Below are 26175 nucleotides of genomic sequence, written 5' to 3'. Positions count from 1 at the left end.
CTTGTTCATATTCAGACAAGGCAAGCGCAAAAATAGCTTTCGAGGATATGGCCATCTTGATATTCGACCTGGGAACTGGAACGCTCGCACCTCGGCTGTGACGTCATTCCCAGCTCAGACCTCCAACTTCCGCAATAAATAGAACGCAGCATAAGTCTGTGCTTTCTTTTACTGAGTACCACTACAAAATAAGCCCACACGGAGCCAAAGAAAGTTGCGGGTGCCAGCACTATGACAAAGAAAGTGAGAAACACTATTAAATTTAAGAAATATATTGTAGGAACGTGCGAATGTGGCTTTTGTAATGCTCTCTTCCTCCATCGAAGTTTCGCCAACAAGAGTCGTCAACAAAAGTAAAAGTGATGTTCAATGTTCATTTATCTATTTAATTGGACATTTTTGTGTATTAATTATTCACTATAAAGTGTGTTTGTGTTCATGTTTTTCTGTTTTACTTTGCTACTTTGCCTGACCTTTGGTACAGTGTTTCTAATGCAAACCAATGCATTTGAATAATTTGGAGTAAAATCAACAGATTCAGAACTCCTGTTATGCTGCTCTCGCGATAGTCTCAGAATTAGTCATGATTTTTTCCCCCTCTGCCAGGAGGTGTTAGTGTGTAATCATTGGAATTGGTTTGTCTGGAAGTTAGCAACATAACTCAAAAAGTTAAGGGCAGATTTTCATGAAACTCAGGAAATGTCTGAAAAGGGATAAGTGATTCCATTTCGGAGGTGATTCTGGATCATTTCTACTACGTTACCTTATGAGCCTCAACTTCTCTGTGTGTGTATGCTAGTGGCCCCACTTCCACCCACAGAGACAACGAGAGTGCACCAAACTGACAAGAGGGTTCACTCTGTCTTTCATTCTGCTGTAGATAGCTCAAACAGACATAGGCGGAATTTAATTGAACTATTCTGAATTTGTCGGAAATGGGATAAGAAACAAGTGATTACATTTTGATGGTGAACTGTATCACCGTCTGCATTAGGGATTAAAAAAAAAAGATGATTTACTATTGGGAGACAGAGGTCTGCGCACACCAAGTGTTTTTTTAGTACTACTGCATCATTTTGCATGTGAAAACATCCATCCATCCATTTTTTACCGCTTGTCCCTTTTGGGGTCGCGGGGGTTGCTGGAGCCTATCTCAGCTGCATTCGGGCGGATAGCGGGGTACACACTGGACAAGTCGCCACCTCATCACAGGGCCATCGGGGAATAAAATTATTTTTAAATTATTTTTCAAGACAGAAAATGTGACTTCTTGGGAACATTTTTTTTTTATCAGTGTCTACTGAGCAGGCCAAAATTGTTTTAAAACGTTTCCTGTGTTATAAATAATCAAATTAAATGTAAATAAAACAAAACATTTTTTCATTTCAGGAAAAACACCTGACTTTAAAACCACATTTTTTTAAAGTCATTTTTTCCAGAAAATTATTTGCATTTTTGCAATAGAGTCAGTTTTTCACAAAATAATTCATTTTAAGATAAAACATATGCTTTTGAAGGGAGTTTTTTTTTATTTTTAATAAAAACAAAATTTTACAATCTTTTTTTATTTTTTTTCAAGAAAACAGTCATGTTTTCAAATTTGAATTTTTTTTTTGACTTTTTCAAGAACATTTTGATTTCAATCATATGACAAAGTCAATTATTTTCAGAAACCCAACACATTTTCTAAGTAAAATAATCAAATTAATGTAAATTTAAAAAATATTGTTTTTTTTAAGAAAAACACCTGACTTCAAAACAACCAAATTTTTTTAAAGTCACTTTTATAAGGTTTTTCCCCCCCAGAAAATGTTGCAATCTTGCAAAAAACGTCAGTTTTTCACAAGATATATTTTCATTAAAGTTATTTTACCATATTTTTTTCCAAGAAAGTTATATTTTTTAATGTCACAGCTAAATATAACCTGGCCTTAAAGGGGAACTGCACTGTTTTTAGAATTCTGCCTATAATACACAATCCCTATGTAAGACAAGCACACATGTTTTTTTTAAATGCATTCTAAGTCATAAAATACAGCCAGTACAGATGCAGCTAACGGGAGTACACTATTTCGGCCATAAAGTCTCCAAAAATACATCTCATGACCTGCATATTAACCAAGTATTAGTGATATTCTTATGATAAGCGCTAAGGAAGACAAACTATTTGTAGTGGCGCTGTGATCACAGAGAGTCAACTAGCTTATGCTGCTATATTGACATAGTGTACAAGTGAGCGGCTGCATTTCCTGTGAGCTGGTGAAAGTTCATTCTAGATAATGAACAATGCCTCTCACCTGGATAGTAGACTGATTTAGACATAAACCGAGAAGTTGGTCAACTTTACGTCCAACTTAGACGAGAAAGACACAGAAAAACGCTTGATTGTCGCTACCTTTCTTTTTTACTTCTGGGGAATTGATTATGACTAAATCCTCATTAAATGGGAAGATAAACATCCTATCAGTCAGCATCCCAGTGACAGCAGACATTGTACAGTAAGCGCTTGTTTTATTATGTTCGTAGTTTGTCTTTCTTGTTGTGCTATTTGCTGGATATGCTTATCACATACTTGCCAACCTTGAGGCCTCCGATTTCGGGAGGTGGGGGGGGCGTGGTTAAGAGGGGAGGAGTATATTGACAGCTAGAATTCACCAAGTCAAGTATTTAATACATTATATATATATATATATATATATACATCCTGAAAATATGCAAACAAAACTGTGTTTAGATCATTGATACTTCAAACTTGCATAAATAAATATTAAGGAATATAACATAACTTGGCTTCTGAGAGCTTCAAAATGTAATGAATAAAATGCTAAAGTTGTCGATAAACAAGCAATTATTTTGATAATTAAATATGGTCATTTTAAATGAATTATTATGATAATTTAAAATTAATTATTTCAAATATGTTTATTTTAATGTATAATTCTATGGCTGGATGTAATAAGGAGTCAGAAAAAATACAAATGTTGATGTTTTTAGCAAAATATAGTAAAAAAATTTTTTTTTTTTTTTTTTTAAATTAATATATTTATTTTTAGGTAAGATAAACATAATAATACAATTTGTCTCTAGTCTGGATGATTTAGTTCTTGTCACCCTGTTGTCCTCCCGTCGTGAAAAAAGGCTGTCCTCACTCAGGTCCGCATGGAGCTGGAGGCCACGCCCCCTCCAGCTCCGGCTGAAAATCGGGAGATTTTCGGGAGAATATTTGTCCCGGGAGGTTTTTGGGAGAGGCGCTGAATTTCGAGAGTCTCCCGGAAAATTCGGGAGGGTTGGCAAGTATGGCTTATCACTCAGCTTCTAAAACTTGTACCTTATCCTCCATGTATTCAGGCTAAAACATAGAAGGTTCTGGATCATCATTTGTCCCAAAGTCGTCGTCGTTGGCTCACGTGAAGTCTGCCTTGATTAATAGCAGTTGTTGAAGGAAAGCGCAAACGTTGTGATGCGTCTGTAAAATGAGTACACTGCCATATGCTTAAAATGAGCAAAATATGTCATTATTACATATTATTATGAATGTGTACATATATACTTACAGCGTGTATATAAGATGTTGACGTCAATTTTTTAGAGCGCTGTATAGGCGGAATTGAGTAACTCCTAATGGCCCAATTGTTAGCTGACTTTACTAATATTTATTTGTAGACTTTTAAAGTTTACTCCAGGCATGGCTACATTCAACCTAAACGAGGCTACTGTGCATGCTCTTCACTACTGTGGCATGCTGGGTAATGTAGTTCTTATGTTACCTAGCTCATAACATCACAATATATATCTGCCTTAGGCCAGCTAGGAGGCCTTACTGACAACTTGTGATCTGATTGGCTATCGCAACTGTCTGTCAAATGTTTGTTGCTTCTGAAGGCCCCGGGCAGATTTGGTACAGCATGGCAACATAAGCTAGCTGAATTCTGATTGGATAAAAACTCTATAACCTAAAAACAACAGCACTGGAAGAAGCATAACATCACATGAAGAGAATATGAATACTTTTAGATATTTAGGGAAAGTAAATAAAAAAATACATGTATCTTTAATTATGATAATGGTTTCTGGTTATGTTAGGCCAGCAGAGAAGGCCTTGCTGGCCCTGACGGCACACCGCTGTATTTTTGCCTATATTTATTTTAAGTGCAATTTATTATTTTATTGTGGTGTTTTATACTGGCTTGTCCCAAATCTTATCTGATTGGTATGTTTTATCCTTTTTATGCGGAACTTTGAGTACATGTACTATTTTGCGATCTTGGCAATGTCTGTGATGCTTGTCATGTGGTAGGTCTTTGTACTGCATATCTAAGATGTTACTTTGTCTGTATGTTTAAATGGATGTCCTGATCTTCCATCCATCCATTTTCTACCGCTTATTCCCTTTGGGGTCGCGGGGGGCGCTGGAGCCTATCTCAGCTACAATCGGGCGGAAGGCGGGGTACACCCTGGACAAGTCGCTACCTCATTGCAGGGCCAACACTGATAGACAGACAACATTCACACTCACATCCACACACTAGGGCCTGATCTTGCTGGCTGCAAAACAACTTCACCTTCGGGTACTAATAAAATAACCTAACCTATTTACGCGTTAGAATACATCAAACATGTGCATCGGTTGGGGACGTCTCTGCGCTGCTGACCTGTCTCCGTTCGGGATGGTCTCCTGCTGGCCCCACTATGGACTGGACTCTCACTATTATGTTAGATCCACTATGGACTGGACTCTCACAACATTATGCTAGATCCACTCGACGTCCATTGCACCGGTCGGTCCTCGCCAAGGTTTCTCATTGTCCCATCGGGTTGAGTTTTTCCTTGCCCTGATGTGGGATCTGAACCGAGGATGTCGTCGTGGCCTGTGCAGCCCTTTGAGACACTCGTGATTTAGGGCTACCGTATTTTTCGGACTATAAGTCGCAGTTCTTTTCATAGTTTGGCCGGGGATGCGACTTATACTCAGGAGCGACTTATGTGTGAAATTATTAAAGGGGAACATTATCACCAGACCTATGTAAGCGTCAATATATACCTTGATGTTGCAGAAAAAAGACCATATTTTTTTAACCGATTTCCGAACTCTAAATGGGTGAATTTTGGCGAATTAAACGCCTTTCTATTATTCGCTCTCGGAGCATCGGGAAGAAATCCGCCATTTTCTCAAACACATTACAAACACCGAGTCAAATCAGCTGTTATTTTCCGTTTTCCGTACCTTGGAGACATCATGCATCGTCGGTGTGTTGTCGGAGGGTGTAACAACACCAACAGGGACGGATTCAAGTTGCACCAGTGGCCCAAAGATGCCAAAGTGGCAAGAAATTGGACGTTTGTTCCGCACACTTTACCGACCAAAGCTATGCTACGACAGAGATGGCAAGAATGTGTGGATATCCTGCGACACTCAAAGCAGATGCATTTCCAACTGGACTGATCAGCTTTCAGGAAAAGAGAGCGGATGAGGGTATGTCTACAGAATATATTAATTGATGAAAACTGGGCTGTCTGCACTCTCAAAGTGCATGTTGTTGCCAAATGTATTTCATATGCTGTAAACCTAGTTCATAGTTGTTAGTTTCCTTTAATGCCAAACAAACACATACCAATCGTTGGTTAGAAGGCGATCGGCGTCCTCGCTTTCTCCCGTGTCGCTGGCTGTCGTGTACATTTTCGTCGGTTTCGCTTGCATACGGTTCAAACCGATATGGCTCAATAGCTTCAGTTTCTTCTTCAATTTGGTTTTGGCTACCTGCCTCCACACTACAACCATCCGTTTCAATACACGCGTAATCTGTTGAATCGCTTAAGCCGCTGAAATCCGAGTCTGAATCCAAGCTAATGTCGCTATATCTTGCTGTTCTATGCGCAATGTTTGTTTGTATTGGCATCACTGTGTGACATCACAGGAAAATGGACGGGTGTATATAACGATGGTTAAAATCAGGCACTTTGAAGCTTTTTTTAGGGATATTGCGTGATGGGTAAAATTTTGAAAAAAACTTCGAAAAATAAAACAAGCCACTGGGAACTGATTTTTAATGGTTTTAACCCTTCTGAAATTGTGACGATGTTCCCCTTTAACACTAAAATATAAAATAATATTAGCTCATTCACGTAAGAGACGAGACGTATAAGATTTCATGGGATTTAGCGATTAGGAGTGACAGATTGTTTGGTAAACGTATAGCATGTTCTATATGTTATAGTTATTTGAATGACTCTTACCATAATGTTACGTTAACATACCAGTTGGTTATTTATGCCTCATATAACGTACACTTATTCAGCCTGTTGTTCACTATTCTTTATTATTTTAAATTGCCTTTCAAATGTCTAGTCTTGGTGTTGGGTTTTATCAAATAAATTACCCCCAAAAATGCGACTTATATATGTTTTTTCCCTTCTTTATTATGCATTTTCGGCCGGTGCGACTTATACTCCGAAAAATACGGATTGATTGATCAAAGAAGAAAATCATATTTTTTCATCCCTCACAAAGGGATTATGAATGATAAGCCAAATTCCAACAAGAGTGCAGTTCCACTTTAAAGGTCAAATATTTGGACTTTTTCTCCAGTTGACGGTTAACACCCACCCGTGAGAATAACAACGTTAATGTCGTCTTTCCCAGCCTGAAACTGGTCGGGAACGCGAAGATTGCAGTAGACGTCGTCCTGTCTCAGCCCGGTGAGTTTCCTGGAAGTACAAGTACACAGTAAAACATGGCTGGCCTTTGTGATGACTTCAAAAAAAATAATAACTCAAAAACACTTTATAATGTGTTTTTATCAGATTATAAAAGAACTCAAAAACACTATGTAATGTGTTTTATCAGATTATGTGAAAGCACAATGAAAACAGATCAGGTGTGACCTCCAGTAGTCAGAATGGCACTTAATACCTGACATGTTGAAGAAAATCAGGCGGTGTTTGCTGCAGTGTTTTCTGGCTCTTTTCCAGTGCTCCGGCCCTGCTGACGTGAAACTGGGTCAACAGGCTTCCGAGCTGAGGCATCCTAGTCTTTTCTAAGGGGTAAAAAAAACAACAACAGGTCACAAGTCAGTGTGCTCCATCTTGTTCTCTATGGCGTCTGAAGTCAAATGTTTATGTTGCCCCCCCCCCCAAAAACACGGCGATAACCTACCGTCGACGTCCGTTTGAAGGAGCGGGGAAACACATCATCTCCGCGTCGTTCAAGTGGTGTGGAGTGCGGAGAACCAGCGGTAAACAAGGTCCCGAAAAGCTGCTTTCACAATCCCAGCAGAGGCCCCCTCCCCCTTCTTCTCCGCTCCCAGGCTGCACTTCCATCGCTCCTGGAAGTAAACAACAGGCAGCGTGTGTTCCGTGCGCGGCGTCGGGTTACGTACGATGCTTGCCGTGACGTCAAGCCTACGTCATGACGTTTTTTTTTTCATTACGTTGGCCACGTGCCATGAATAAAAACAGACTGTCAAGATGGCGCTGACGTCGTAAAGGTAACACCGGTAATGAATATGTTTTTTTTAGTTGTTGTTTGGAACCAGCGACTTTATTCGGTTTTATTCACTACAACTTTTAACTTTTTTTTTAATTTATTGAACAACAAACATACATTTATGCAGTGACGTGCAGTCACTAGAGGCAAAATGTAAAAAAAAAAAAAAAAATCAAATTGTTATATATATCCAGTGATTATACTATAGAGTTATTTTCCATTTAACTTCACCAGTTTTAGATTATTTCTATTCAAAATCGCTGAATTTTCACATTTGCCGTTCAAATACTGAGAACAGCAGCCAGTTGAGGCACGTCACTCAGTGCCTCAACATGGATTCCGGACTCGGCTAACTGCTGGCCTGCTGTGCAGTGAGACTGTATTGCTATATGAACTATATTATACATTTCCATAGTTTAGTTAGCTGAGGTATATAATGTACAGTGTATTTTGTCAACAACTGTGTGTGTGTAACGTATTTCTTGTGCTGAGCGATCATAAAACGGCTGCAAAAGACGCACTGGCTGAGGCTCCAGTAACCGCGCCTCCTGCACCCCCGCCGTAGAATTGTTATATCAACTAAAGCCCACACTTAAACTTTCCACGTGCAAGATTGAATCTATTTAAAAAAGTTATTTCATAAGAAGCCAAAAAGTGCAAAAACAATAATGTTCGTGTTGGACATACTTGCCAACCTTGAGACCTCCGATTTTGGGAGGTGGGGGGAGGGGGTGGGGGTAGGCGTGGTCGGGGTGGGACGGGAGCGTGGCTAAAAGGGGAGGAGTATATTTACAGCTAGAATTCACCAAGTCAAGTATTTCATATATATATATATATATAAGAAATACTTGACGTTCAGTGAATTCTAGCTATATATATATATATATATATATATATATATATATATAAAAAATAAATACTTGAATTTCAGTGTTCATTTATTTACACATATACACACACATAACACTCATCTACTCATTGTTGAGTTAAGGGTTGAATTGTCCATCCTTGTTCTATTCTCTGTCACTATTTTTCTAACCATGCTGAACACCCTCTCTGATGATGCATTGCTGTGTGGCACGCACAAATGTGCTTTCATCAAATGCACTAGATGGCAGTATTGTCCTGTTTAAGAGTGTCACAACATTGCTGTTTACGGCAGACGAACTGCTTTACGGTAGACAAAAACGTGACTGCTGTTGTGTGTTGTTGCCGCGCTGGGAGGACGTTAATGAAACTGCCTAACAATAAACCCACATAAGAAACCAAGAGCTCGCCCCCTCGATCATTCTACAGTTATAACGTGATTGGGCAGGTACGCTGTTTATATTGTGCGTTAGCGGACTCAGGTCTGCATGGACCTGAGTCCGCCTGAATTTCGGGAGAAAATTTGTCCCGGGAGGTTTTCGGGAGAGCCTCTGAATTTCGGGAGTCTCCCGGAAAATCCGGGAGGGTTGGCAAGTATGATTTATGTATAGGCCCGGCTGCACCAAATGAGGCCCGGCTGCACCAAATGATAAGATAAATTGTGTGGTGTTCAGCGTTGGGTTAGTTACTGAAAACCAATAACTAGTTACAGTTACTAGTTACTTTATTTCAAAAGTAACTCAGTTACTAAGTTACTTACACCAAAAAGTAATGCGTTACTGTGAAAAGTAACTATTTATATATACCGTATATTACCAAATAGTAGCCCGGGCGTTTATTTCACAAAATCGATTTTGGAGACAGGCGTTTAAAAGAAGCAGGCCGTTATTTGCACAAGGCTTTTATTTATTTTTGCACCGGCCGTCACCAGGCCATTATTTGGTTACAATGGTTACTTTTTTCGTACAAAAAACTTTAAATGTAAAAGCTATTGTAAACATACAAACAAAAAAACAAGAGATCAACATGAGGTAGGCTATCAAAAGACAAGAGATCAACAAGGCCTCAACTTGGCAGTAGTGCAACAATTGTCAAATAGAATACCAATACTAAAAATAAATAAACTTTTTGAATAAAGCAGCCTACCGGGAAAAATAAAATTATGGTACCAAGTACTCAAGTATAGAACCCACCATCAAAACAGAACAATAATACTGTCACTTAAATAAAATAAAGGCTACAGTTCTCTAAGTTTTAAATAAAGCAGCATACAGGAAAAATAAAATTATGGTACCAAGTACTCTATAAAACCATCAAAACAATAATACTGCAGCAAACGCAACCCCAGTAGCATTTTAATCTAAATTATGCAAATAATAATTTGGACATAGGCGGTTATTAGGAAGAGGCGGTTAATTCACAAAATGGGGTCAGACCCCGGGCGGCTATTAGGACATGGGCGGTTATTTGGAAAGGGCGTTTATTTGGTAATATATGGTATATATATTAGGGCTGCAACAACTAATCGATTAAAATGGATTATAAAAATAGTTGGCGATTAATTTAGTCATCAATTTGTTGGATCTATGCTGTGCGCATGCGCAGAGTCTACGTTTTTTTTTTTTTTTTTTTAACCTTTATTTATAAACTGCAATATTTTCAAACAGCTGAGAAACAATAATCAAACTAATAGGGGTGTAACGGTACGTGTATTTGTATCGAACCGTTTCGGTACGGGGGTTTCATTTCGGTGCGGAAGTGTACCGAACGAGTTTCCACACGGACATATTAAGTAGCGTACTGCACGTTGTGTAAACAATACTCAAAATGCCGGACATTTGAGGCATTTATGAAACATCGCCCTGACAGCTCCGCAAAAGAGGACATGTCCGGTAAAAAGAGGACGTATGGTCAGTCTATCCTAGCCCGTTAGCTGCTAGCAAAAGAGGATTAGCAGCGATCGGTTTCACCGGACATGAAACCGATCTAGGCTAGGTCCTGACCATACGTCCTCTTTTCACCGGACATGTCCTCTTTTGCGGGGCTGTCGGGCGGGATTTCTTAAATGCCTCAAATGTCCGGCATTTTGAGTTAGGGTTGCGTGTATTTTCAATATACGTTCAGGTTTAAGAAGGTTAAAAACACAACAAATTGTGCGTGCAGCAGCATTCGTGAGGGAGGGGCAGAGACAGAGAGAGTGAGAGAGTTATGGTAAGCGCGCACGCGTCGTCAGGCTCTGCTTTTTATCCATACATTTATCAGATTAAATTTGTTATCTATAGCAGGGGTGTCAAAATTGTGCATTTTAGTAACATTTTCCTTGTTTTATTTGGCAAGTTGAAAGAACATGGCGCCAGTATGCTGTTTTTTTCCAATAAAATACTGGAAAGGATAGAAATGTAGTTTGTCTCTTTTATCGGATTATTAATCGATTAATCGAAGTAATAATCAACAGATTAATCGATTATCAAATGAATCGTTAGTTGCAGTCCTAATATATATATATATATATATATATATATATATATATATATATATATATATATATATATATATTAATAATATATATATATATATATATATATATGTATATATATATATATATATATATATATATATATATATATATATAGTTTTATTTGGCAAGTTGAAAGAACATGGCGCCAGTATGCTGTTTTTTTCCAATAAAATACTGGAAAGGATAGAAATGTAGGTTGTCTCTTTTATCGGATTATTAATCGATTAATCGAAGTAATAATAAACACATTAATCGATTAGTAATCGATTAATGCATATATATATATATATATATATATATATATATATATATATATATATATATATTAGGGCTGCAACTAACATATATACTTATATATATATATATATATATATATATATATGTATATATATATATATATATATATATTAGGGCTGCAACTAACGATTAATTTGATAATCGATTAATCTGTTGATTATTACTTCGATTAATCGATTGATAATCCGATAAAAGAGACAGACTACATTTCTATCTTTTCCAGTATTTTATTGTAAAAAAACAGCATACTGGCGCCGTGTTCTTTCAACTTGCCAAACAAAACAAGGAAAATGTTACAAAAATGCACACTTTTGACACCCCTGCTATAGATAACAAATGTAATCTGATAAATGTATCGATAAAAAGCAGCCTGACGACGCATGCGCGCTCACCATAACTCTCTCACTCTCTCTGTCTCTGCCCCTCCCTCATGAATTAATCGATTATCAAATGAATCGTTAGTTGCAGCCCTAATATATATATATATATATATATATATATATATATATATATATATATATATATATATATATATATGTATATATATATATATATATATATATATATATATATATATATATATATATATATATATATATATATATATTTTAGGCCTGCAACTAACGATTCATTTGATAATCGATTAATATATATATATATATTTTTTTAAATTTCTTTTAAGGCCCCATTTAATGCCCTTTTAGCCTTCATTTCAATCCAATCCAATCCACTTTATTTATATAGCACATTTAAACACAAGAATGTTTCCAAAGTGCTGCACAGCCATGTTAAAAACAATATTAAAAACAATATTATGCTCCACCAACAACTGAATAAAAAAAAAATAAAAAAAAATATAAAACCAATATAAAAATAAATATGATTAAAACGATTTTAAAGGGTAAAACCAATTAAAACAGTAAATAGAAATCAAAATGTATAAATAAACACAGAGGACAACAGAAGACAGAAGACCACACAACTCACGTAGTGTTAAAAGCCAAAGAATAAAAGTGGGTCTCAAGACGAGACTTAAAACACTCCACTGTGGGAGCAGTTTGAACATGGAGGGGCAAAGAGAAGGCCCGTCTCCCCTGGATTTAAGTATAGTCTTGGGCACCACGAGCAGGAGCTGGCTGGATGAGGTCCGAGATAGGGACGGCGTGGCGCAGTGGAAGAATGGCCGTGCGCGACCCGAGGGTCCCTGGTTCAATCCCCACCTAGTACCAACCTCGTCATGTCCGTTGTGTCCTGAGCAAGACACTTCACCCTTGCTCCTGATGGCTGCTGGTTAGCGCCTTGCATGGCAGCTCCCTCCATCAGTGTGTGAATGTGTGTGTGAATGGGTAAATGTGGAAGTAGTGTCAAAGCGCTTTGAGTACCTTGAAGGTAGAAAAGCGCTATACAAGTACAACCCATTTATTTATTTATATACTGAGGTGCCAGTCACTGAACTCTGCTAAGCAATGTGGTCTACATACAACACACAAATACAAAGATTTGTTTCAAACGGCCGATTTGTTTCAGGCCAGAACAAATTGACAAAACTATTTTAAATAGCTGCAACATAACATACATAAGTAACAAACAGCATAATAACAACATAGCTGTAAAGCAAGGAAGGCACACACTACATACACAAAGCCTAACCAGGCGTTTTTTTTATCTCAAAGAATTCTGAAATAAAATCATGTCTGAAGCCCAGAACACTACACATTTCTCCAGTTTTAGTTTAGAGATAAGGAAAGATTGGCCTGGCCCACTAGCATCCCTCTTTATGTTTGTGAACTTTATAGTCTATACATTTAGAGTGATGTGATAATCAAACACTGTTGAAGTCTAGAATGAACGAGTATATAAGAGAATTGACAGAGTGTGTGTACCTTCAGTGCGCAGTGCTGAACACTTTTCCACTTTGCATCAGTCCATCTGAGATGAGCTCAGGCCCAGCGAAGCCGGCGGCGTTTCTGGGTGTTGTTGATAAATGGCTTTGGCTTTGCATTGTAGAGTTTTAACTTGCACTTACAGATGTAGCAACGAACTGTAGTTACTGAGAGTGTTTTTCTGAAGTGTTCCTGAGCCCATGTGGTGATTTCCTTTACACACTGATGTCGGTTTTTGATGCAGCACCGCCTGAGGGATTGAAGGTCCGTAATATCATCGCTTACGTGCAGTGATTTCTCCTTTTGATGATATTACGGACCGTAGATGGTGAAATCCCTAAATTCCTTGCAATAGCTCGTTGGGAAATGTTGTTCTTAAACTGTTTGACAATTTTCTCACGCATTCGTTCACAAAGTGGTGACCCTCGCCCCATCCTTGTTTGTGAATGACTGAGCATTTCATGGAAGCTGCTTTTATACCCAATCATGGCACCCACCTGTTCCCAATTAGCCTGTTCACCTGTTGGATATTCCAAATAAGTGTTTGATGAGCATTCCTCAACTTTCTCAGTCTTTTTTGCCACTTGTACCAGCTTTTTCGAAACATGTTGCAGGCATCAAATTCCAAATGAGCTAATATTTGCAAAAAATAACAACGTTTTCCAGTTGGAACGTTAAGTATCATGTCTTTGCAGTCTATTCAATTGAATATAGGTTGAAAAGGATTTGCAAATGATTGTATTCTGTTTTTATTCACCGTTTACAGAACGTGCCAACTTCACTGGTTTTGGGTTTTGTAAGTGCTGGTGCCAGTAACTAAGAGTGTTTGTTTGGATAAATAAACAAAACAATTGGGTACTATTGAGTGAAATCTTTGGCTCTTCTACCCACCTCTGTTAAAATGCAATGAAAACTAACATTCAGTAAAGAACAATATTTTGAACCCTTTGGCCGAGCGCAATGTTCTGTATCCCAATACTTACCAAGATGGAGATTGTTATTTTATCCCACCTGAACTTGCCAGCACGCGCTCACATCCTGACCAAGAGGATATTACAGCATATTTATTGGCACCCAGCGGAGAATATCTCCATGTTGCAGTGCTAAACAATATCCGCGCGGCACACAGAATAGCACGAAGGAGCTTAATATGAGAGCAGATAGCCAAATCAGCTCATACGGCCTCCGTTGAAGCCAATAAACAAGAGGCGCTCTCTGCCACCCCCGCCCCCTGACCTTCACTTCTGCCGGCGATGGACGGCGGCGATAACGCACGCCACCTCAATAAAAGCCAAACAATGGAGTTCGATGAATAGATATTAAATTAAAGCAGAGGCGATAGCTGGCGGATGAATTTGAGGATAAAAGCGGTTTTAATATTGTCTACAATCGACTCCTGTTGATACATTTCTAATCGCTTTCATCTCAGATTGAATCGTCTTTGTATCGAAAGCCGTCTGCTTTGGCTTTTGGCGGTTTACGGACAAACATTGCAAATTCTCACTTTGAAAGTTTTTGTAGGCATGTATTCTAATAATGTTATCCACATTTTGTAACGTTACAGCTTTATTCCAAAATGGAATTAATTTATTTGTGTCCTCAGAATTCTACACGCCATAATTTAGCAAATTAATTTAAATGAAAAAAAAAAAAGCACACATGTTAAAAGTGCAATTTCAATTATAACGATTTTACTTTATTATTTAAAAAAAAGGTGATGGAAAGCAGAAAATGTGTTGTTAATTTAAACTATTTTGCCTAAACTACGCATTGAGGCTACAGGTGTGTTTAATTTGATTATTCGAACAAACTAATTGATAGATTATTCGATTACTTAAATAGTCGATAGCTATTTGGTGTATAAATTGGCATAAACAAGCTCCATTTGGCTCCCGATGTATACGTGTAGCAAGTAAGCACAGAGATGGCCTAAAAATGTAAAAAAAAAAAAAAAAAAATCTTAACTATTTATCGATTCAGAATTGTAATAAATAAGAATTGGGATACCAATCTTAATATATATATATATATATATATATCTTTTTGGCATTCCTATTGTTTCCTATTCAGTCTATTTTTCACACATTCTAAGACCACAATTCTTTGCTTTTAAGATGGAGTTTCTTTTCCAGAGAGTTGGTCTTGGCAGGAGAGTTGAGGCCTGCAGACACTGCCTTCACCGGAGTATCCATCCATCCATCTTCTTCCGCTTATCCGAGGTCGGGTCGCGGGGGCAGCAGCCTAAGCAGGGAAGCCCAGACTTCCCTCTCCCCAGCCACTTCGTCCAGCTCCTCCCGGGGGATCCCGAGGCGTTCCCAGGCCAGCCGGGAGACATAGTCTTCCCAACGTGTCCTGGGTCTTCCTCGTGGCCTCCTACCGGTCGGACATGCCCTAAACACCTCCTTAGGGAGGCGCTCGGGTGGCATCCTGACCAGATGCCCGAACCACCTCATCTGGCTCCTCTCAATGTGGAGGAGCAGCGGCTTTACTTTGAGCTCCTCCCGGATGACAGAGCTTCTCACCCTATCTCTAAGGGAGAGCCCCGCCACCCGGCGGAGGAAACTCATTTCGGCCGCTTGTACCCGTGATCTTGTCCTTTCGGTCATAACCCAAAGCTCATGACCATAGGTGAGGATGGGAACGTAGATCGACCGGTAAATTGAGAGCTTTGCCTTCCGGCTCAGCTCCTTCTTCACCACAACGGATCGATACAGCGTCCGCATTACTGAAGACGCCGCACCGATCCGCCTGTCGATCTCACGATCCACTCTTCCCTCACTCGTGAACAAGACTCCGAGGTACTTGAACTCCTCCACTTGGGGCAAGATCTCCTCCCCAACCCGGAGATGGCACTCCACCCTTTTCCGGGCGAGAACCATGGACTCGGACTTGGAGGTGCTGATTCTCATCCCAGTCGCTTCACACTCGGCTGCGAACCGATCCAGTGAGAGCTGAAGATCCTGGCCAGATGAAGCCATCAGGACCAAATCATCTGCAAAAAGCAGAGACCTAATCCTGCAGCCACCAAACCGGATCCCCTCAACGCCTTGACTGAAAGTTATGAACAGAATCGGTGACAAAGGGCAGCCTTGGCGGAGTCCAACCCTCACCGGAAACGTGTCCGACTTACTGCCAGCAATGCGAACCAAGCTCTGACACTGATCATACAGGGAGCGGACCGCCACAATCAGACAGTCCGAAACCCCATACTCTCTGAGCACTCCCCACAGGACTTCCCGAGGGACACGGTCGAATGCCTACTCCAAGTCCACAAAGCACATGTAGACTGGTTGGGCAAACTCCCATGCACCCTCAAGGACCCTGCCGAGAGTATAGAGCTGGTCCACAGTTCCACGACCAGGACGAAAACCACACTGTTCCTCCTGAATCCGAGGTTCGACTATCCGGCGTAGCCTCCTCTCCAGTACACCTGAATAGACCTTACCGGGAAGGCTGAGGAGTGTGATCCCACGATAGTTAGAACACACCCTCCGGTTCCCCTTTTTAAAGAGAGGAACCACCACCCCGGTCTGCCAATCCAGAGGTACTGCCCCCGATGTCCACGCGATGCTGCAGAGTCTTGTCAACCAAGACAGCCCTACAGCATCCAGAGCCTTAAGGAACTCCGGGCGGATCTCATCCACCCCCGGGGCCTTGCCACCGAGGAGCTTTTTAACTACCTCTGCAACCTCAGCCCCAGAAATAGGAGAGCCCACCACAGATTCCCCAGGCACTGCTTCCTCATAGGAAGACGTGTTGGTGGGATTGAGGAGGTCTTCGAAGTATTCCCTCCACCGATCCACAACTTCCGCAGTCGAGGTCAGCAGAACACCATCCGCACCATACACGGTGTTGGTAGTGCACTGCTTCCCCTTCCTGAGGCGGCGGATGGTGGTCCAGAATCGCTTCGAAGCCGTCCGGAAGTCGTTTTCCATGGCTTCCCCGAACTCCTCCCATGTCCGAGTTTTTGCCTCCGCAACCGCTGAAGCCGCACATTGCTTGGCCTGTCGGTACCTGTCCGCTGCCTCAGGAGTCCCATGAGCCAAAAGAACCCGATAGGACTCCTTCTTCAGCTTGACGGCATCCCTCACCGCCGGTGTCCACCAGCGGGTTCTAGGATTACCGCCACGACAGGCACCAACTACCTTGCGGCCACAGCTCCAATCAGCCGCCTCGACAATAGAGGTGCGGAACATGGTCCACTCGGACTCAATGTCCAGCACCTCCCTCGTGACATGTTCAAAGTTCTTCCGGAGGTGGGAATTGAAACTCTCTCTGACAGGAGACTCTGCCAGACGTTCCCAGCAAACCCTCACAATGCGTTTGGGCCTGCCAGGTCTGTCCGGCATCCTCCCCCACCATCGCAGCCAACTCACCACCAGGTGGTGATCGGTAGAAAGCTCCGCCCCTCTCTTCACCCGAGTGTCCAAAACATGAGGCCGCAAATCCGATGACACAACTACAAAGTCGATCATAGAACTGCGGCCTAGGGTGTCCTGGTGCCAAGTGCACATATGGACACCCTTATGCTTGAACATGGTGTTCGTTATGGACAATCCGTGACGGGCACAAAAGTCCAATAACAAAACACCACTTGGGTTCAGATCCGGGCGGCCATTCTTCCCAATCACGCCTCTCCAGGTTTCACTGTCGTTGCCAATATGAGCGTTGAAGTCCCCCAGTAGAACGAGGGAATCACCCGGGGGAGCACTCTCAAGTACTCCCTCGAGTGAATCCAAAAAGGGTGGGTACTCTGAGCTGCTGTTTGGCGCGTAAGCGCAAACAACAGTCAGGACCCGTCCCCCCACCCGAAGGCGGAGGGAAGCTACCCTCTCGTCCACCGGGTTGAACTCCAACGTACAGGCTCTGAGCCGGGGGGAAACAAGAATTGCCACCCCAGCCCGTCGCCTCTCACTGCTGGCAACGCCAGAGTGGAAGAGAGTCCAGCCCCTCTCGAGAGAACTGGTTCCAGAGCCCTTGCTGTGCGTCGAGGTGAGTCCGACTATATCCAACCGGAACTTCTCTACCTCGCGCACTAGCTCAGGCTCCTTCCCCCCCAGCGAGGTGACGTTCCACGTCCCAAGAGCTAGCTTCTGTAGCCGAGGATCGGACCGCCAAGTGCCCTGCCTTCGGCTACCGCCCAGCTCACATTGCACCCGACCTCTATGGTCCCTGCTATGGGTGGTGAGCCCATTGGAGGGGGGACCCACGTTGCCTCTTCGGGCTGTGCCCGGCCGGGCCCCATGGGGACAGGCCCGGCCACCAGGCGCTCGCCATCGTGCCCCAACTCCGGGCCTGGCTCCGGAGGGGGGCCCCGGTGACCCGCGTCCGGGCGAGGAAAATCTGAGTCTCGGTTCTTGCATTTCCATAGAAGTCTTCGAGCTGCTCTTTGTCTGATCCCTCACCTAGGACCTGTTTGTCTTGGGAGACCCTACCAGGGGGCATGGAAGCCCCCGGACAACATAGCTCCTAGGATCATTGGGACACGCAAACTCCTCTACCACGTTAAGGTGGCAGCTCAGAGAGGAGAAGACCACAATTATGCAAAATAAATTGTAAAATATTTTATCTATTTTATTTTATTTTTAAATTATATTTTACTTTATTTTTTTAATTAATAAAATGTGTTATTATTAAAAGTAATATTTTTTAATCAAAATTGCTGGTATTAAAAAAAAACAAAAACCCAAATCTTTTAATTCCTTAAAGAATTGCCGTCCTGGCACTACTTAACTGCTATTAAATTGTGTGCCCAGGGCATGGGTGTCCAAATTATGGCCCTTGGGCCATTTGTAGCCCGCATATCGAGTTGTGTTGGCCCACAGCATATTGTTTGGGGAAAAAAATAAAAATATGTCAGAACATGAGAGTAAAAATACATAATGTAATGAGAAACAGCTTAACATTTGCATGATTTGCGGACCTCAGCTCTGATTTTTGATACTAATAATTAATATTAATTTATTTTGTCATCTAAGCAACACAAACATACCAAATAACATAATAATAATAATAATAATAGATTTTATTTGTAAAAAACACTTTACATTGAGTAAACAACCTCAAAGTGCTACAGTGTATTAAAAAAATAAAAAGATAATAAAAAAAAACTAGAACTAGCTAAAACTAGTATGCATATATCTAAATAAAGTAAAAAAAAAAAAAAAAAAGGGGTTTTAAGCCTTTTTTAAAAGCATCCACAGTCTGTGGTGCCCTCAGGTGGTCAGGGAGAGCGTTCCACAGACTGGAAGCGGCAGAGCAGAAAGCCCGGTCTCCCAATGTTCGTAGCTTTGTCCTCGGAGGTTGGAGGAGGTTAGCCTATCCGGAGCGGAGGTGTCGTGTATAACAATAAAAGTAACACAAGTATAACACAAAGACACAAAGCTGTCTTAAATTTTGAATGTATATTTTATATATTTATATGTACATATACATATGTATATATTTATATGTATGTGTATTGTTTTTTATTTTAATATATTTAATTTAAAGAACACATTATATAAAACCAAATAATATGTTATACATGCTAAAAACATAACATTTATTAAATAATATTGTGCACTTTATTTAGTTCTTTTTATTGAGCATAGACAATTCAATGTAATACAGTGGTGGCAGAAATAAAAACAGCAATCAGTTTTATAATGACCCTTGTGATGGTTTCCCTCTTGTGTGGGTTCTCCTGGCCGACAGATCTTCGGGAGCCTGGTATACGGTGTGAATAAAGTCTTTTTATTTGCATGCACGCCAACGTAAATAAAAATAAAACAAAAAATGTATATATATATATATATATATATATATATATATATATATATATATATATATATATATATATATATGATAATAATAATGGTAGTAATTGATGCAAAATATGGAGAAAGGTACAAAATGAATAAAATAAACCGTAACTACATGACATAAATGGTCAGATCTAATATTCAATACGTTTATGATGTTTTTTGAGCAAAACTTTGAGAGAAAACCTTAACTTTTCCAACTTAAACATATTGATTTTTAATTCCTTACTTCCAAACCTCTTCTTGGTACTGAATGTGAATATACAATAGTTTATACTTATTAATATGTATTTAGAATTGCATTGTATTTTACATTATATACTCTGTGCTAACATGAACTGAACCTTGCAGTCGACACATGAATAATGTTGTGAATATAAAAGTACTTAGTGGCTTATAAATTAGTATCATTCCGGCAATAATAGTGGTATAAATTTCTGTCCTATTCTACGTTAACCACACTATTTCCATTTTTAACCCCCCCCCCCCCCCCCCCGCCCCGCATTAACAACCCCGGTGTCTCATTTGCCAAAGTGGACTATTAGCTACATTCATTTATGCTCGTCTCTTTAAATTATTAACATGAGAGTTTCCCCCGGAAGGGGGAGGGTGGCCATTTTGACAGCGAGGAGGAGCATAAAGAACTTAAGTAGGACAATCAAATGTGACGATCTGCTTGTCTATAATCAGGGTGTGTAATAGTAGAGAGGTGGCAGCTGGGCGACCTCAAGCAAATTGTCACTGAGGCCCGTTTACGCCGGAAACATATATGAATGAAGTGAAATAATATGTGTAGTATAAGTCAAAAGAAGAAACCAACTTAGTTGTTTTTGTAGACCACCCGTCTCAGAAATGAGCTCGTTGGCATGCTAAAGTTTAATTGTTCAATTATCGCTCTGCGTGAGAAGGGGGCCATCGTTTTCGCCGTGTCGGCAAATGGCAGCCCCGGCGTCGTCCTAATAGGGGCCAATTACGCGTGAGAGCTCTCGGGCTGACCCGAGCGGACAGAAGAGGACGAGTCGAAGTAGCGAGTGTTGAGAGTCGACGCAAACACGACACAAACGCCTGCGGAGGACAACAATGTCAAGACAACAATGTCGCCAAAGCAAACTTGAGCTTTCATTTGTTTTCACAAAAGTGCTCGCAGAGACTTCAGGCTAGTGACACGGTCATTTAGGTCTTGGGGAAATTGATGACCTCGAATTTTGGGTTAAAGCATACCTGCCAACCTTGAGACCTCCAAATTCTGGAGATTTTTTAGAGAAAAGCGCTATATAAATATAATTCACAAAATTCACTAATTGGGGGGGCGAGGTTAAGGAGGGAGGAGTATATTTATAGCTAGAATTCACTGAAATTCAAGTATTTCTTATATATATATATATATATATATATATATATATATATATATATATATATGTCTTAATAAGGTTATCCAAAAAATAGTGCTCGATACCGTAGTAGAGCGCAATATATGTATGTGTGGGGAAAAAAAAATCACAAGACTATTTCATCTCTACAGGCCTGTTTCATGAGGGGGGTACCCTCAATCGTCAGGAGATTTTAATGGGAGCATTCGCATACCATGGTTTGTATAGGGCACAGAATGGGTGGGTACAGGCTGGCCTAGGGGCGTGGTGATTGGTTCATGTGTTACCTAGGAGGTGTTTCCGTCTATGGCGGCATGTTGTTACAATTTCGCTGCGCTTGTTGAGGGATGACAGGTCTGGACGGTAGATAATAAACAGTTTCTCTTTCAAGCATAGGTTGCATCTTTTATTACAACTATTGTAAGGTGTGCTGGATGCAAGAATTTGCCATGTTATTGAATATTCAACATTATTGTCTTTGAGGTCCCAAATGTGTTTGCTGAGTTCTGTGGTATTTCGCAGGTTTTTGTTCCTGAAAGAAGCCTTGTGGTTGTTCCATCTGGTTTTGAATTCACCCTCGGTTAATCCTACATATGTGTCGGATGTGTTAATGTCCTTGCGTATTACCTTAGATTGGTAGACAACTGATGTTTGTAAGCATCCCCCGTTGAGGGGGCAATCAGGTTTCTTTCGACAGTTACATGCTTTGTTGGTTTTGGAGTCGTTCTGACTGGGGGTCGACGGCTCATTTGCAATTGTTTTGTTGTGGTTTGAGATGATTTGTCGTATATTGTTCATGCAGCTGTAGCTCAATTTGATGTTGTTCTTGTTGAATACTTTTTTTAGGTTGTTGTCTTTGGGAAAGTGTTTGTCAATCAGGTTGAGGAATTTGTGTCCAATGTTCGTTGAGACGTTTTTGCTGTATGGGGGGTTGTACCAGATGATGCCGTTTCGTTTTCTGTTCTTTTTTGGCTGGTTTCCTGGCGTGGGTTCATAGGTGAGGGTGAAATTGTATCCGCTTTCATCAAGGGCTTTTTGGTACGGGGGGGTTGCTTGGTCAAATTCAGCTTTGCTAGATGACAGCATCGATAGCCTTTTATTGATTCCGGTAGGTATTCTTTTCGTGGTGGTGGGTGGATGGTTGCTGTCATGGTGCACGTATTGGAGTGTTGTGTTGGGTTTCGTGAATGGTTGGTAGCTGTTATTTCTCAGGTTGAAAGTGACGTCAAGAAAGTTGACGGTTTGCTTGTTGGCTTCAATCGTGATCCGTAGGCCGTTCTCTTTGAAAATTTGGCATATGCGCTTCTTGGTATTCTCGCTGCTCCTTGGCGAGACGCGACACACTGCCAGTCCGTCATCACGGTAAATACCAAGGTTCAGATTGAGGCTAGCGAGCTGGGAGAGGAGGAAACTCCCAACGAGTTCACACGTTTCTGCTCCGTCAAAACTTCCCATAGTGACGTCAAATGTTGCATTGTTCTTTTTTTGCCATGGTGTACTGTTGTGGATGAGAATGGAGTTTTTTGCGTGGATGATGATGTTTCTTTCGTTGCCTGTGATTGAGTCGTAGTCTGAGGCGAAGTCTAGTGCTTGAGTCAGTAGGTCTTGCGTGATGGAAGGGTAAAATTCCTCGATATCAAAGGAGATAAAGTTGTGCTGTTGTTTGTCTTGGATGTTGTTGAACCATTTGATTACTGCTGCTGTATTTCTCCATTGGTTGAGTGGTGTTTTGTCCTTGATTTTTGTGTTGACTCTGTCCAGGATTATTTTGCTGATTTTTCCTATTTCAGATTTAGTTGGGTTTATTAGTCGGCATGTTGGGTTATTTGCGAAGACAAGGAGCGCATCAAGAAAGTAAACAACCTCATCATAGCTGCCGATAAAACCACAAACTTCTACAGAATGGACATACCAGAACACCACACCTTACTGGACAGAAGCATCACCAAATCATACAAAAAAGCGCAACCCAATACCTTACAGAACATCCACCTGGAAAATAAAAGGATCGCGGCTGAACTGGACATTGAGGACAGGGTGGACGCCACAGCCAACAAGGAAGCCTTCATCACATTGAAGGACCACAAACCCAACTTCGCAAATAACCCAACATGCCGACTAATAAACCCAACTAAATCTGAAATAGGAAAAATCAGCAAAATAATCCTGGACAGAGTCAACACAAAAATCAAGGACAAAACACCACTCAACCAATGGAGAAATACAGCAGCAGTAATCAAATGGTTCAATAACATCCAAGACAAACAACAGCACAACTTTATCTCCTTTGATATCGAGGAATTTTACCCTTCCATCACGCAAGACCTACTGACTCAAGCACTAGACTTCGCCTCAGACTACGACTCAATCACAGGCAACGAAAGAAACATCATCATCCACGCAAAAAACTCCATTCTCATCCACAACAGTACACCATGGCAAAAAAAGAACAATGCAACATTTGACGTCACTATGGGAAGTTTTGACGGAGCAGAAACGTGTGAACTCGTTGGGAGTTTCCTCCTCTCCCAGCTCGCTAGCCTCAATCTGAACCTTGGTATTTACCGTGATGACGGACTGGCAGTGTGTCGCGCCTCGCCAAGGAGCAGCGAGAATACCAAGAAGCGCATATGCCAAATTTTCAAAGAGAACGGCCTACGGATCACGATTGAAGCCAACAAGCAAACCGTCAACTTTCTTGACGTCACTTTCAACCTGAGAAATAACAGCTACCAACCATTCACGAAACCCAACACAACACTCCAATACGTGCACCATGACAGCAACCATCCACCCACCACCACGAAAAGATTACCTACCGGAATCAATAAAAGGCTATCGATGCTGTCATCTAGCAAAGCTGAATTTGACCAAGCAACCCCCCCGTACCAAAAAGCCCTTGATGAAAGCGGATACAATTTCACCCTCACCTATGAACCCACGCCAGGAAACCAGCCAAAAAAGAACAGAAAACGAAACGGCATCATCTGGTACAACCCCCCATACAGCAAAAACGTCTCAACGAACATTGGACACAAATTCCTCAACCTGATTGACAAACACTTTCCCAAAGACAACAACCTAAGAAAAGTATTCAACAAGAACAACATCAAATTGAGCTACAGCTGCATGAACAATATACGACAAATCATCTCAAACCACAACAAAACAATTGCAAATGAGCCGTCGACCCCCAGTCAGAACGACTCCAAAACCAACAAAGCATGTAACTGTCGAAAGAAACCTGATTGCCCCCTCAACGGGGGATGCTTACAAACATCAGTTGTCTACCAATCTAAGGTAATACGCAAGGACATTAACACATCCGACACATATGTAGGATTAACCGAGGGTGAATTCAAAACCAGATGGAAAAACCACAAGGCTTCTTTCAGGAACAAAAACCTGCGAAATACCACAGAACTCAGCAAACACATTTGGGACCTCAAAGACAATAATGTTGAATATTCAATAACATGGCAAATTCTTGCATCCAGCACACCTTACAATAGTGGTAATAAAAGATGCAACCTATGCTTGAAAGAGAAACTGTTTATTATCTACCGTCCAGACCTGTCATCCCTCAACAAGCGCAGCGAAATTGTAACAACATGCCGCCATAGACGGAAACACCTCCTAGGTAACACATGAACCAATCACCACGCCCCTAGGCCAGCCTGTACCCACCCACTCTGTGCCCTATATAAACCATGGTATGCGAATGCTCCCATTAAAATCTCCTGACGATTGAGGGTACCCCCCTCATGAAACAGGCCTGTAGAGATGAAATAGTCTTGTGATTTTTTTCCCCCACACATATATATATATATATATATATATATATATATATATATATATATATATATATATATATATATATATATATATATATATATATATATATATATGTATGTATGTATGTATGTATGTATGTATGTATGTATGTGTATATATATATATATATATATATATATATATATATGTATAAATAAATTAAATACTTGACTTTCAGTGAATTCTAGCTATATATATATATATATATATATATATATATATATATATATATATATATATATATATATATATATATATATATATGTGTATATATAAATAAAATAAATACTTGACTTACAGTGAATTCTAGCTATATATATATATATATATATATATATATATATATATATATATATATATATATATATATATATATATATATATATATATGTATATGTATATGTATTTGATTATATATATATATATACATATCAATAAAATAAATACTTGAATTTCAGTGTTCATTTATTTACACATATAATAATAATAATAATAATAATACATTTTATTTATAAGGCGCCTTTCTGGGCACTCAAGGACACCGTACAAAATCACAACAATAAAATCAAATTGGATAAAAAACAACAACAACAACAACAAAGAGAAAAGAAAATATGATTACAATGAATAAGCAGTCAGGAATAGGTGTGTTTTGAGTCTTGATTTGAAGAGGGATATTGAATCTAAGTTGCGAAGGTCTGGTGGTAAAGAGTTCCAAAGATGTGGGGCAGAGCGGCTGAAAGCTCGGGCACCCATGGTGGACACTTGAAATAAAGGGACAGTGAGATGGATGGATGAAGAGGATCTTAGGGAACGTGAGGGCGTGGCGACATGGATCAGGTCAGAGAGATATGATGGAGAGAGGTTATGGATGGCTTTGAAAGTGAGGAGAATTATTTTAAAGTGGATGCGATGTTTGATGGGTAGCCAGTGGAGTTGCTGCAGAACAGGGCTGATGTGCTGGATTGAAGGGGTTCTGGTAATTATCCGGGCTGCAGAGTTCTGGAGAAGCTGAAGTTTGTGAAGTGACTTGTGAGGGAGACCAAACAGGAGAGAGTTGCAGTAGTCCAGGCGAGAGGTGACCAGGCTATGGACTAGTATGGCAGCAGTATGTGGGGTA

The 26175-nt window shown here is 40.4% G+C and overlaps 1 protein-coding gene across 1 annotated transcript in view; it reads right to left on the bottom strand.

The window, feature by feature from the left end:
* LOC133577821 (uncharacterized) overlaps positions 1–7363 on the bottom strand; it is a 66533-nt gene extending 59170 nt beyond the window's left edge. Inside the window, exons 1-3 of the mRNA XM_061931865.2 lie at positions 7154–7363; positions 6911–7034; positions 6605–6705 (exon numbers count right to left, since the gene is read on the bottom strand). Coding sequence (XP_061787849.1) covers positions 6605–6705; positions 6911–7023 — 214 coding nt within the window. The 5' untranslated portion in view covers positions 7024–7034; positions 7154–7363. The remainder of the gene's footprint in view (positions 1–6604; positions 6706–6910; positions 7035–7153) is intronic.
* Positions 7364–26175: the final 18812 nt, after the last annotated feature.

Source organism: Nerophis lumbriciformis, linkage group LG39 (genome assembly GCF_033978685.3).
Source record: "Nerophis lumbriciformis linkage group LG39, RoL_Nlum_v2.1, whole genome shotgun sequence".
NCBI lineage: Eukaryota > Metazoa > Chordata > Actinopteri > Syngnathiformes > Syngnathidae > Nerophis > Nerophis lumbriciformis.
Note: the sequence above shows the minus strand (reverse complement) of the source record. Positions and strands in the feature narration are given on the sequence as shown.